At 33.8% G+C, this 15583-nt stretch overlaps 1 protein-coding gene across 4 annotated transcripts in view; it reads right to left on the reverse strand.

The window, feature by feature from the left end:
* The window catches only part of NKAIN2 (sodium/potassium transporting ATPase interacting 2), a 968072-nt gene that overhangs the window by 432925 nt on the left and 519564 nt on the right, over positions 1-15583 (reverse strand). For all 4 annotated transcript variants that reach the window (XM_027603724.2, XM_027603723.2, XM_027603725.2 and 1 more), the window contains one exon: positions 10563-10643. In XM_027603724.2, the coding sequence (XP_027459525.1) occupies positions 10563-10643 (81 nt within the window). The remainder of the gene's footprint in view (positions 1-10562; positions 10644-15583) is intronic.

Raw genomic sequence — 15583 nt, forward strand, 5'->3', positions numbered from 1 at the left:
TTCTACCAACATTTTGCATGTATGATGCCTGTGAATCATCCAGCTTGAAATAACAAGAAATAATGCTTGTTCACGCCCCAAACTTTGCTAATGCTCATGGGGACTCTTCTAGGTGGAAGGTCTGCCTTTCAGTACCCAAAACACGGTGAAGCTCCACCAAAGAAAGGATGGGATTCTTGATACTGATAGGCGCATTTGGAGGGAGAATCAGCAAGAGGGAAAGACATCAAATTAAGAAAATACAAACTAAAGCATTAATTTACTAGAGGCATGGAAACTGCATATTGCATCTAGTTCTAGTGGAAAGACAAAGTGACTCAAGTATGAAAGGAAACAGCAGAATTGTGAAACGGTTTTCAGTGTTTTAATCACAAGAGAAGAAGGCCAGACTCCAAGTGAGGATTCTCAGATATGGCTGTAGTTCTCAATCAGAGCTGTACTAAAATACCATAGCTTTGTTACTCCGGGAATAGGGATCTTCAGCTTCTGTAAATCATGTATAGTAATAGAAGAATATGCACGCTGGGTGTCATACGCAAACAATGAATCATGGAACACTACATCAAAAACTAATGATATAATGTTTGGTGATTAACATAACATAATAATATAAATAAATAAATAAGTAAAATAAATAGAAGAATATGCAAAGTAAGATTAGAGGCATGGCTAGTCAGCTCCATTATAGAAAAAGGTATGTGGAGGTTCCTGGAAAGTATTTTGCCTCACAAAGAAAGGCTACATATGACCTGGGTATTAAAGGTTGAATTTAAGCATAAATTCTTCCCAGGACTCTGGGTAATCTGTTGTGTTTCTTCTCGATACCTTGGTTAGAATCAGTATCAAGTCATAAATCAGGTAACAAACTTGCATATGCACAAATATCAAGATCTACACTGGGATCCTTGCTTTAAAGGACAGCCAGAAAACAAGAACTCTGCTGTTTAAAGGTTCTGGGTAATCTAAGCCTTAACAAGTTAAAGTATGACTAATGGACAAATACAAATGTCATCATGCAGGAGTTTGTTAGAGACGAAATAACTCAGGCCTTACTCCAAAGGAATCAGAACCTGTATTTTAAAAAGATCTCCAGGTGATTCATACGATTCTTCACCTTGATAAGCCCTGGTTTGGTGGCCAGTTGCTTGGATTATTTTCTTTCTGCTTGCTACCACCACAGAGTGCTTGGCCAGCCCCAAAAGATGTTGAGTCCACTACCCATGCAATGGTGGAGTAGAAGGGAATGCTTCCAGGAGCTTTATTTGGTGGAGCTAGACAGTTACTGAAATCCACTCTATTAGGATTTGATTTCATTCCAGGGAGCACTGTTCATATGTCATTTCCCTTGGCCCTGGGGTGAATAAAACATGAACCTACATTGAAGAAGGGACAGTTAAGTAAACAAATACATAGAACGTACTGATAAGAGCAACTTGTTGCATTTGTTTTATGATGTATCAAATAGGCTTATTTAAAAACATCTAAAATGCTCTTTGAAAAATAAAAATTAAAAAATAAAATGCTCTTAATTGATTCGATAATTCCTCACTGTTATGTAGTAGCTCAGTGGCCAACATTCTCCTGATTAATGATGATGACATATGGCCTTTTGGCAAATTGAAGTTTAGTAGGAGAGATGGAAATAGAAGTAAATATTATAATATGGTGTGAAAAATAATTCCTAATTATTTATAAAGTTATACAGAGATATTTAACATTTTTCTTTGTTTTTGTTTACCTTATTACATTTTAATTCAGTAATGTGTGTATCATTTGACAGTCTTACATGTCTCCAGTAAGCAATGTTATGCTGGCTCATAAGATAAGATAGGAGGCATTCCCACTTTATTCTTTGAAAGAATTTGAATGAGATTGGTATTAAAACATTCTTAAATGTTTTTAAGAATTCATAGTGAAGCTATGTGAACATGAAGTGTTGTTTTTCTTTCCCTCTGTTAAAATGTTTGAATTAATGATGGAATCTTTTGGGGGATGATTCATTTTTTTAATGGATACAATTATTCAGGTATTAAATTTATTTCAAGTTGTATATTCTGAAGAATTTGTCTTTTTCACCCTGATTGTCAAATATATTGGCTTAACCTTGCTCATAATATACTCTGTCTAATCTGTAGGGTCCTTTGTAATATTAGCAAAATGTGCTTTTACTTATTTTTTCCCCTTGATCTCTTTTGATAGGGTTTTTAACAATTTTATTAATATTTTTAAAGAAACTAATTTGGCTTTATTGATTTCTTTTTCTGTTACATGTATATTGAGCTCTGGTTTCTTCATTATTTCAAACCTACTTTCGAGGGGTTTCCTTTGCTTTACTAGTTCCTGGGTATGAAAGCTTAGATCATTAAATTTTTAACATTTCTTCTCTTTTAACATCTCTGTGGAAGGCCAAATGTTTTACCTCTTTAGCTTCATTGCCTTATATTTTCAGTTCAAAATATTTTCTAATCTCCATTCCAAACTATTGAGTTTATTGGTTATTTAGAAGTGTACTGCTTAATTTCTAAGCCACAGCAGATTTTCTAGCTTAATTCCACATTGATCAGAGAATACCTGCTGGATAATTGCAATAATTCTATATTTTCACTTTTCTATGTTTTGAGTCATTTTATAATTGAATATTATTTGTGTCTTTGAAAATAATATGCATCCTTTTACATGGGTAGGTATAGTATTCTATATATGTTCCTTAAATGTGTTAACTGTGTTGTGTAGATATTTTATGTCCTTTTTGAATTTTTATCTGATCGATATATTCAGAGAGGAGTATTAAAAATCTTCCACTGTGATTGTGGATATGGCTATTTCTCCTTTTAATTCTGTCCATGTTTGCTTTATATTTTTTGCAGCTATATTATTCTATTCAGGCAATATTGTAATATCTTCATGTGGACTGACCTTTTGTATCCTTATGGGCATATCCTCTTTATCTTTAGTGTTACTTCTGGCTTTAAACACTAACTTATCTGATAATTAGAATTACATGATGTTTTGTGTGTATTTAGATGATACATATGTTCTACTTTTTCTTAGTTTTAAATTTAAATCCTTAGATTTAAGATGGATCTCATATATAACATATAGTTGGGTTTTGTGTCCTTATCCAGACCTGATGGTCTTAGTCTTTTAAGTATTTGGTTTACACTTAATGTAATTACTGATATTCCTGACATTATAGCATGCATCTTGGTATTTGTTTTCTTCTTGACGTCCTTGTTTTTTGTTAGTTTTTCGCCTTTCTTAGATTCACTTGGATTATTTAATTATTTGTATCATTTAATTTTTTCATCTATAGTTGGTTTTTGGCAGTTATGCTTTCTTTTAGTCACTACACCAGAAATTATTAATCCTTGAAATATTATAATCTACTATAAGTATTATCTTTACCGTTTCCTTGCCTAGAACACTTTAACTCTTTTCTACCTTTTGTGCTATTGTTCTCATGCATTTTAGTTCTACGTCCATTTAAATTCCAAAAGACTTTACTGTTATGGTTTTGTATTTTTTTATTCACATATTTATCCTTTCTATTACCTTTTTTCCTGAAATTCCACTTTTCTCTCTGGAACTTTTCCCCCCTCTACTTGAAGAACTCCTCTTTAGTATTTCTTTTTTGTTCCTTTTTTAAAAAAAAATTATTTAAATTCCAGTTAGTTAACATCCAGTGTAATATTAGTTTCAGGTGTACAATATAGTGATTCAACACTTCCATACAACACCCTGTGTTCATCACAGCAAGTGTCCTGCTTATATTTCTTCTAGTGCATGTTTGCTGGTAGTGAATTAAGTTCTTATTGCCTGAAAATAATTTTACTTTACCTTTATTGTTGAGCCATATTTTTGCAAGGAATGAAATTCTAGGCTGCCACTTTTAAAGCACTTTAAAGGTGTCATTCAATTGCCTCCTAGAGTCATTGTTTCTGCTGAAAGTTCAATTGTCAGTCATTTTGTTGTTTCTTTAAAGGCAATGGGTCTTTCATCTTTGATGGCTTTTAAGATTTTTCTCTTTGATTTTGATTTTCAACAATGAGTCTAGGCTATACCTGAATGTGGTTTTCTTGATATTTATTCCACTTGAGATCTGAAAGTCTTCTTGAGTCTGTGGGTTTATGTATTTAATTAGTTTTAAAAAATTCTCTGTCATTGTCTCTTCAGATATTGCTTCTGTCCAATTTTATCTCTCTTCTCCATCTGGAAATTCAACATTTGTATACCGAAACTTTAGCTGAGCCCTATATTTTTCTGACATTCTTTTTATAGTTTTATTCTTTCCTTTCTGTGTTTGTTGACTCTGTGCTTTGTTTTGGATATTTAGTATTAACCTATCCTTCAGTTCACCAATCTTGTCTTCTAATCTTTCAGGAATTCATACACCTAATGAGTTCTTGCTTTTAAATATTGTATTTTTCAGTTCTGGAATTACCATTTGATTCTTTATATAGATCCCGAATCTGTGAGGGTAAATTCTTCATCTTTAAATATATTACCTCTTCATCTATAAATATATTATCTCTTAATAATATATTCAATATATTATTTTCTTCAACATATTAGTTTTTTAAAGTCCTTATCAGGTAATTAAAATATTTGCATCATCTGTTGCCCTGCCTCAGTTGTCTGCTTTTTCTTCACCTTTGGTAATGAGGTTCTCTCTTTTAGCAAGTGTAGGAATTTTCAATTGCCTGATATCATGCACAAAAATAAATTGTAAAGAATAAGATAATGCTGTCTATGTCTTGAGGTGTTTCCCTTTTTCCTCAACAAGACAGATGAAGCAATGGCTGATCAGCTTATTTTAATCAAGGACTATACTGAATTGAGCCTGGATTTTAGCTCTGGAAATGTTTGTGGTACCTCTCCTTTGCCCCTGGTTCACTCTACAGATTTCTCAACTATAAGTTGAGTTTATTATGTAGAGCCCCACTCCCATCTTCAATCTCCATTCTGTAAGACTGCCCCAAATTTTTTACTCTGCTTTTAGTATTCCTATTTATGTTTTTAGCCTTACAGAATTCACCAATTCCCTAAAATAAAATAAAAAAAAAAACCCTCTAAAACAAAACAAAAAAAACAACTGTCCATGTGCTCGAGTACCTCTACCCCAAAGCTATCCTGATTTATACATACCCCAGAAATAGTCACATATGGGTTCAAAGCCTAGATTCTTAACATCCTTCTCTAATCAGAATCAGCAAATGTCCCCAGGGTATAGCATATTTAAGAAGTCAGCTCATCTCTTTGTGGTTACTTACCTTTACAGAATATCATGACTTCACTACTGTTTGTGAATTGTCGGTGTCTGAAATTTATAATATATACACATATAACCACTATATATTTTTTTAAAAAGTCAATTTCTTGCTTCATCTCATAATCAAACTATAAGTATTTCTGTAGGCCCCTCTCTGCCAAATTATGTTTTTTCCTCTTTTATTCATTTTTCAAAATATAATTTGCCATTTATTTTCTTCTCTGAGTCAGATGTGAATTAAGAAAGTTGGGTTCTCTGGAAATAATGAAAAATCCTCTTGGACATGTAGAATTTAAGGTGACAATGGAATTGACATGACACCAAGAGAAAGTTGGAGGTGTGGTACTTTAACTTAGCAATAAGGTCAGAACTGAAGAGATAAATCTGGTAGATATATGTACAAATATGGTAATTTAAGTTATGACAGTACATGGCATTTTCAAGTGAAAGAATGTAGGCAAAGAAGTAGAAAGGTTCAAGGACTCTATTGCTCACTTTAGGGGTATTAAAATGAAGTGGAAAAAGTAAGCAAAGAGAACTGAGGAAGTAATAAATAGGCCGTTTATTTCAATACACGATTAAAGAAAACAAGAGAAGAGAGGCAGTGATGGTTTTACCAAATTACAATACGTTGGTTTATTTCTATTGGGGGGCAAAATTACATTATATTTAATTCTTAATTACATGTAGGACATTTTTATTCTACATCCTAAAGCAAAATCTTTCATTTCACTGGGAAATGAAAAATTTTCCTATTAGTTTAGTAATAGTTAAGTGAAGTTTTCTTAGACTATAGACATTTTACAGTTAGAAAAACAAAATAAAGAAATCCAACAAATTTTCCTCTTTATATTTGTTAAATTTAGTCTTAAATAAATTATCAGTGTTTTTTTTTTTTTTTTAAAGAATTTATTTATTTATTTGACAGAGAGAGAGACACAGCGAGAGAGGGAACACAGCAGGGGGAGTGGGAGAGGGAGAAGCAGGCTTCCCACTGAGCAGGGAGCCCGACGCGGGGCTCGATCCCAGGACCCTGGGATCATGACCTGAGCCAAAGGCAGATGCTTAACAACTGAGCCACCCACACGCCAAGGTGTTCTTTTTTATGAATAATTGCACAGATATTTTTACTTCTTGAAGAACACCGCTAATTGAATTAAAAAGGATTATAGCAGATTTCTCTCCAAACCATCTTTTTCTGTATGAAATCATAAAAGCAAAATTTGATACAAGCACTGATTTCACTGAGCAGAAAATATCCAAATATCAGATACCTCTTTAAATGAATAATTTTTTTATAGAAGGAATAAAACTGGGATTGTTGCAATAGTACATTTTTTTTCCCACACAGTACTTTACATCTGGTTTTAAGGATTTATTTCCTATTGCCTATAGTGTGTGACAAGTTTTATCTTCTTCTTGTCTCTTACATTTGCAAGAGTGCAATTTTATTCCCCAAAGCTTAGATAGCCCACATTCTTACATGGCTTTTTAATCTCAAATTATTAAAATGAAAATTTATATCAGATCTTAGAAGCGACTATCAAAATTATTAAAATATCACCGCTTTCCAAAAGTTGCTATTAAATGTGTTCATTCTGAAACATACACAGCATTAATTGCTTTAGGCTATGTTTAACTAGATAAGTTTCTGATAATATAATGAAGACTGAGAGACATGTATCTGCATCCCGATTCTCAAAGGGTTAAACACAAACAAATTGGGTTGTGTGAACTGTAAATCAAACCCTTTGTTACTCCTTTAGGCTCTGTAAATTTATTTCTAAAGACAGGTGCATCATTCTCTAATGTTGCTGCATAAATTACAAAAGTAGAAACTAAGAGCTCAAAATAGTCATATAAATAAAAGTGTTAGAATATAATTTCAGCTTCAGAATAATTTACAATTGTATCACATCCAATAGGATACAGATTTTTACAGATAACCTGAAGACCACTATATATTTTCCCTGTGTATTACTATTCAAAACTTATTTCATAAATTTCATTTTCCCAGGTGCTGAACCTAATAGGTGAATTGCCATATTACATGTGTTTTCCTTCTAATTGCTATGCACTCTGAAGTTCAAAATCTAGACTACAGAACAAATAGCAGATCTCTTCTCTTTTCAAAATAAGTCAACTCAGTTGATAGCTGGGATTAATTCCCATTTCTCTCTATTTGATATGTGAGCAAGAGAATCACAACTGCCCACAATAATACAACGCAACAAGAAGACTATTTACATGAGGAGTTCACAAGACTATTAATCCAATAGTCCAAGTCACATTTAATGTTCAAAGGCAATTGCCTACATATTTCGCAGACACTTTGGGTTGCAAACTAATGTCATCTCTGTTTTCTTAACAGAACATCTATTAAAATATCAACCCAGGAAGTAACACACTGTAGGATGTTTTAGGATATTTAGTTATAACACCAGTATCCAAATAATTAATGTAAATAAGGTAGAAATAATTATCATGCAATATAAATGTTTATTTGTTGCTATCATATTATGTACTGTTTTACACTAATTCTCATTACTTTGTCAATTTCACTGAGACAAAATTCTTAAAAAGCAGTTTCTCTGGTTGATTAGTTTTATTTTCCCTTAGGTCTCATGAGAATAATAATTAAAATATACTAATAGTTTAATAATAGTGTTGGGTTTACACAGAATTTTTGATGAACAAAATATATATATTACCTATATAACTATAGGTACTAAGGGAACTGAAGATCAAACAGGCCAGGTCTGTGTGTCATGTTCTTGTGATTAAGCCATTTCATCACTGAATATATACACCAGGTTGGTTAATGACTCTAATTTCTGGATCGCTCCAAAGTACATGGCATATAGTTTAGCAGAGAAGATACTGTGGGAAATGACAACACAAAATTCTGAACTCTAATAGGTGATAAAACCTGCCTTAATATTTGGCCACTTTTTATCACTTCTTGCCTAGATATCTCCATTATGAAGAAATCACCTATTTACAAAATGTTTTATGGAAATAAACACACTTCTTTCACTTATAAAGACTACAGAATTTATTTCCCAATATTTCTCCCTCAGCCTCAAACAAACTGGCCGACTTCTATGGTCAAACTTTTTATTTATTTTTTTGGTGGAGTGAGGGAAAAACAGTTTATATTCTGTAATCTAAGTATTATCAACAGTTTCAGGAGTCCCATTTTTGAGTTTCCATATATCTGTACATTTTTCAATCACCATTGCTTCCTTCTGGCGCTGCATTACTTGAAGAATGTGAGGCAGTTGCAGAAGCTAAAGAATTAAATGGTATAAATACACCTTTCTCAAACCTTTTGAGTAGCAAAGGGAGGAAAAAATTCAGTACAGATAACTATATAACTTTGCCCTTTATGGTTTTCCTTTAGATTATTTGTTAAAAGGAAATTATTAAATTTTCATGTGCTCTGTAGAGTCTTGCCTTGGTTTATAAGATGAAAAAAAAAAGGGAATATTAACTACTTCATTTCCAAGGGATAGACACTACCTGCCTATGTGCATTAGCAGAATTCTTAGTCATTTGGGTTGCAACTGTCTTGAACTACAATGTTTTAGGATGTGCCTTCACTGTGGATTCAATGTCCATGTCGGAGGTCAGGAGATCACAAGCTTTATTCTGTGCCTGCAGTGATCACGTGGTGAAGCGAGCACAATTACAGAACATTTCTGCAGCCAGCTTGGCTCAAATCTCCCTCTCTCTTCTTTATATATATATATAATTTACAACTCTGATCTGCTAGATTATTTTACTCAGGCAATATATCTGAATACATGCCTTCCAGTTTTTAGGATGATTATTTAAAATAAAAAATATCATTAAAAATCATTCTAGTATGGAATTTCTTTGAACAAAGTAGATTATAGAGCTGCAGGGATGTATTAATTGGGGAAGCAGGTATGCTTTTCCAGGACAGAGGAGGTGTGAGTTTTAAGCAGATATCTTGTCTGTGTCCTTCTGATGCTCACCTGAACAATTTCTTTTCATTGGTCACGGTTTCTTCGGGAAAGGATTGCCTGCTGCCAAGAATGTGGAAGACAATGCCTGGCAAGAATCACAGAAATGCCATCTACCAGCGCAGATTTTGCAGAAGGCCGCAGTGAGGACGTGCCCAAAATCTGATCATAAAAGCACAGGTTCCAGAAGCTTTGGTTCTATCTCATACCGTAATGTCACTTCTTATTTTATCCTTCATCATTTGCCATTCAACAAAATAATCAAGATTATTTATACTAGTTATAAAGCCACATCACAGTTAAATAATAAACTTTCTTGAAAATGCTCAGAGTGCTTTGTGCAGCTCCTATATGCTAGATTACAAATGTGTATTATCGCTACCCCCATCTCCCACCCTCTAAAATATAAAGCCCTTACAAGGGTATTTCCTGGCAACTTTTCAGCTCTTTTTACCTTTTAAAGCAGGCTATCATCTCTGAGTTTTAAAAAATGCCAACATCTTTGCAGGGTTTTTGTGCTCTAATAAGGAAAGGGTATAGAACATTTTAAAATCTGTCTTTAAAAGTTAATATGAAGAAGCATAAGTTTGCAACTCTCCCAAGTATCTTAAGAAGGATTTACTACTACTTTGAATAACTATCTCATTTGGCTTATTTGCTGGTAATTGCATTCCAATAGAAGAAGGATGCTGTTTTTAGAGATCTAAAAACTACATTATTTCAATAGCAAAAGCATTCCTGTTAGAAATATAACAGTAATATACATACACAAGCAAACATAAACACATTCACATGAGGATAGCACAAAATAAAAAAAAACTATGCAAAAAAGTATGTTGTCTTTCCTAGACTTTATTCATTTATACAATTAATTATATCCCTCTGGTAACAATTTTATTCAACTAAAATCCATTAATTGTTTGAATTATTGCATTGCTATTTGGGTCCAAACAGGAAAACCTCTAGGACAGTAATAAGCAAACTAAGTAACTTCAAAAACCTTCAAATTTTTCAAAATGAAAAAATTCCTGTTCTGCTTCAGAAATCTCTCATCAGTCAATGTTTTAAAAATACACAGCATGGTCACTGTAATGATCATGATTTCATACTAGTTTTGCTTAAAAATAAAAAAAGCACGTTTTGTGACAAACTAAAACATATCTTTGATGGTAGAAAAGCAGATGTATAGGTGAGGACATCTTTCAATTTACCTTCATTCGAGGTGCATCTAAGTGACAAGAGAGGGTGAAACTCTGCTTGTTAACACACTACTGATGACTCAGGAAAATCAGATGGCAAATTACCTTTGAGAGGTCTCCAGCCTCCAAATAGAAGCAGATAACAAACACATTCCAGGTAACCCAGAGGACTAGCCAGACAGCATACTGTAGAAAAAGCAAGAGAGAAGTAACAGAAAATTAACTTGGAATCAGCTGAGTAAGATTTAAATGGAACTTAAACTTTTGAACACCCAAATCTTAAGATTAGTGGAAAATATTAGACATTATTTCTAAGGAACAGGCTGAGGTGCACATTTTTCTCTCTGTTGATTTTTTTGTCACTGTTATGGTCTCATTATAGCCCAAACTTGCTTAGGGATAACTTTTAGACTTTTATAGTAGCCCACATTTATGTTTTAAGTGGGGATGATTATGTTTCCCAGATATCTAATAAAATTGGATACACCAACAGATACGTCAAATAAAAATCATCCAAAAGAGACTCATATCTTCCTTTAGCAAAATCAACCCCATGCTTGATAACATACAATCTTTCTCCAAGTTATCTGGTGTCATCTTCAAATCAGTCCCCATGCCTCAGTCGCATCTAACCAGCTTTAGTTCTCTGGTGTCTTCGTTTCCTGTCTCTCTTCACCTTCTTCTTTTATTCTCTCATGATCTCCCATTACAGTGACCATTGAGTTATTATCTCTGATTTTACACGGTTGGCTATTCAGTGTGTTTTCATCACTTATGACAAATTTTTCTTACCAAGATATAGTTCTCAGCATTTGGCCAACTAAAATATATTAAGCATTTAGAGGGCAACATGCTAGAAGGACACTGAAAATACAAAGACGAAACATAAATTCTCCCTGAATTCAAGTCAAGTGACAGAGACAGGTAAGAAGAGATTATTATTATACAAGAATCATAAAAAGATTAGTTGAGCACAAGGAAGGAATATGGGAGAAGTATATAAACTATCCTGAGAAAAAGTCCTGCAAAGCTTAACAGAAGAGATGAAATACCTTCCATAGAGGTGAAGCAAGCTATTTTGTGGACTTTACCAAATAAAAGTATGGAGGTTATAAGGGCTCTGATGGAAAGTGCTGAAAACAAAGAAAACATCAGGTGTGAACTCTATAAAATAAGACAAGAAGATATCATGTCATTTCTCTGCTAAATAAATTCCAATAGCTCCCATCCTGTACATGGTGCAATCCAAAATTTTTATTTCATAGTTCAAGAACCTCCATGATCTTGTACATGTTATTTTTTCAGACACGTGTTTCAATTCATCTCTTATGTCATTAGGGATTACAGGCACATCAGATTACTTGCTGTTGAGCCGACACAGAAAGCTATTTCTTACCTCTGTACCATTTTGTATATTATTCCTCTATCCTTTAATAATTTTTCTCTTCCCTAGGTACTCCTTTACCACCTATCAATATTTTGGTTTTTCACCAAAGCTCAATTTAAATATCGCTTCCTGAGTGATAACCAGTCAGAATTGACTTAGCCCAATGAGTAGTGCTTAGTGCTCCAATGAGCTCTTGCTTCCCTTAATTTGATTCCAAATGTCTTATATCTAATTATTTGTATATTTTCCTCCAATGTCCAATCATAAACTCCTTGAGAAAAGGGGCTTTTTAAAATGTATGTTTATATCCCTAAATTGTTAACTTTGTACAAAACAGACTTCAGAAAGTATTTTGCAAATCAATGAACAAATGAGGAATAATACAGAGAAAATTTTACTATTTTCAGATGGAGAACCCATTCTCCTGTCCCAGACCTGGTTTTAATGAGAATACTATGATCACATATGTAGTGTGAAGAGTAAGGGTCCTACATGATGAGTTTATGTAATAATAAATAGTGACTCAGCTGTTTTCCAGATGATGGATTTACCTTACTGCTGAATATGTATATTGTTCAGTGAGAATAAAGTAAGAGCAATAAACTAAATGGTCCAAGACATAAGAAGGAGTTTGAGAGTTCTGTTTGAGGTAAGGGCTGGGGACTGGATATAGGGTCAGAAACCTAGACAGGCTGCAACTAGGAATGTTAGTTATAAAACAGAGATCCAATGAATATTTAAGTTTGCACAGTATTGCAAAGTGTATATTCATCTTACAATTTAAAATAACAACTAAAAATCTAGATTTATTTGACTCTTTGACAGATTTGGATCTAAGTTTTAGAAATATAATGAAGTGTTGGGTCATACTTTAAAGGTAACAGGTTAAGAATTAAAAGTGTTTATAGTTTCCAGTGGCTTGGTTTAAGTGACTTTATAAAAGAATAAAAGAGTGACTGACTGAAGGTTTTTTTTTTTTTTAAAGGTTTTCTTTATTTGACACAGAGAGAGAGTGAGAGCAGGAACACAAGCAGGGGGAGTGGGAGAGGGAGAAGCAGGCCCCCCGCCGAGCAGGGAGCCCGATGTGGGGCTTGATCCCAGGACCCTGGGATCATGACCTGAGCCGAAAGCAGACGCTTAACGATTGAGCCACCCAGGGGCCCTGACTGAAATGTTTTATCCTATCCTTTGCTCATGGTGATACACTTTTCCCACCTTATTTATGATGGGAAGCCAAATAAGCACTATTTTTTAAAAGCCAAAGTAGCACAATTAGGGGCACCTGGGTGGCTCAGTCATTAAGCGTCTGCCTTTGGCTCAGGTCATGGTCCCAGGGTCCGGGGATCGAGCCCCGCATCGGGCTCCCTGCTCAGCGGGGAGCCTGCTTCTCCCTTCCCCTCTGCCTGCCGCTCCCCCGGTTTGTGTTCCCTCTCTCGCTGTGTGTGTGTCTCTGTCAAATAAATAAATAAAATCTTTAAAAAAAAAGAATATCAATGTTGTAGTTTTTCATTTTCACAATCGAAATTATATTTTAAGCTCCTTAAATGCTGAAAAGGTTATCTGCATCCTTGAGGTATACATGTCATAGGCACTATTTCAATATTAGATATTGAATATATAATAGGAATTGGACTTTTCATCCAGATACATTTAGACATCATCTACACTTACTTACCTTAAAGTGTATGTGCAGATCTAAATTATACTTAGCTTGGTTAAAAAAAATAAGCTGAAAAATTTATATTTCAGTCCAAAATCAATAATTTTATGAAGGATAGGTGAGATAATGGGTCACAAGCAAATGAATAGCACATAGAGATTAAGAACTTGAGACCTAAGGTCAAGCTCTAGTCACTTGGGAGCTCTGTGGCTATTTTCATGCCAGATGGTCTCACTACACTTTAGTTTCCTCAAACATAAAATAGCCTTAGTAACAGGAGCAAACACACATAGTTTATATAAAGATGGAATGACAGAGTGTTTGAAAATAGTCAGTATTTGAGTTCTTACTACCTTCTGCCATTTTATTATGATTATATCACCACTTCTTGTTTAAATAATATAGCAGTAATCCCCAATTTTTTATCTCCTTAGGATACTAAAAATACACTTTTCACATTAATGTAAAACATTCTTTTATCTAATTGAACTTGCAATCTAGACCTGTTTCCCTGAATGCCACATATTCTTCTCTAGAATGTTCTTTTTGGATACATTAATGCCAATGTTGATAGATCATGGCATTTTATGAAACAAATCTTTCTTCATTTAATTTCATTAAAACTATACTATTTCTGACTCAGCACCCTACATAATTATAAAGCCTTCTGTATCTTGCTTTATGAGCTGCTTTTTTTATTCGTGTTTATTAGTAATAACTTTTTTTAAAGATTTATTTATTTATTTGAGAGAGAGGGAAAATGGGGGGGCCAGAGGGAGAGGGAGATAAAGAGAATCTCTTCCTGCTGAGCATGGAATCCCACATGGGGCTTGATACTAGGACCCTGAGATCATGACCTGAGCCAAAATCAAGAGTCGGATGCTTAAGCAACTGAGCCACCCAGGCACCTATTTTGTTCTTCTTTTTATCCCTTTTCTCCCAGAGTAATTTAGAAGGATATGTCCAGAATGAACATAACAAATATTCTTTCCATATCTTTGCAATTTACTTGCATAATTTTCATTTCATCCTGTACTTCACTACAAACCAGTTGGCCTCACAATGGACTCTACATCATTAAAGATTTACAAAAGAGAATCATCACCTTTAGTGGTGTGATACCTTTAATAAACACAGAAACCCACACATGCTAAGGGGGTAATTCTTGCATTTCCCAAAAGCCAGGCTTTATCTCATTTAACTTTATTCATTAACTTTCTCTCATTTAACTTGTATCCCCTTTCCTTCATTCTCCTCTTTTTATTTATTTTTCATACTTGCTTCTCTCATTTTAGTAGCTGGCATTTGCCTAAATCAAATCATCCCCAAATGAATTTTGCCTAGTTTCTTAAATATAGATTTTGCGTTCCCTTGTAATCTGGCCTGTGAGTGATTTTTTGTCAATTAAACCCTATCTTTCACGCTTCTTAAAATTACTCATCATAATTATTTAAGAGTATGAATATCTGTACTAACTTCTTCCCAGTTGCTACAGCTACAGTTGATGTGATATAACTGACAATTCTCAGTTTGAATATAATTGAAAACGATGTCCTGCCCAGGAGAGATAACCTAACAGGATAACAAAGTATCACAATTTCCAGATATCACCTTCCTTGTAGTTATTTGCTATAAAACGAATTTTTCTTTAGCCTCTCCTTTTTCTGTGAAAAAGAAATCTGGTATTTTATGTTTCAGGTTAAAAAAACCAAACAACTATGAGATAACTGTGGTGATAGAAAAATCCTATTGTATGATGAAATTCATTTTTTAAAGGCTGATTTCTGTAACACTAAATGGACCATTGGAGAGGCTGATTTAACTTGAGTCTCCAACTAAATGGTAAAAATTATCAGCTGAAAAGTAATTGAATCATCATGGTTTCCCTCTTGTATTTGTGGCTCTAATGATGAAATGAAATTAGCTGCATAAGATAAAAATTAGTTAAGGCTGTCAGTCATGACAGGCCAGAATATTGGCCAGATCCACAGACACGGTGCTATTACAGGCCATGGTTACATAATAATTAGCAAGGTAGAGCCTCAGACGAGAAGGCTGGTAAACATTTTATTGGAAAAT

Source organism: Zalophus californianus, chromosome 7 (genome assembly GCF_009762305.2).
Source record: "Zalophus californianus isolate mZalCal1 chromosome 7, mZalCal1.pri.v2, whole genome shotgun sequence".
Lineage (NCBI taxonomy): Eukaryota > Metazoa > Chordata > Mammalia > Carnivora > Otariidae > Zalophus > Zalophus californianus.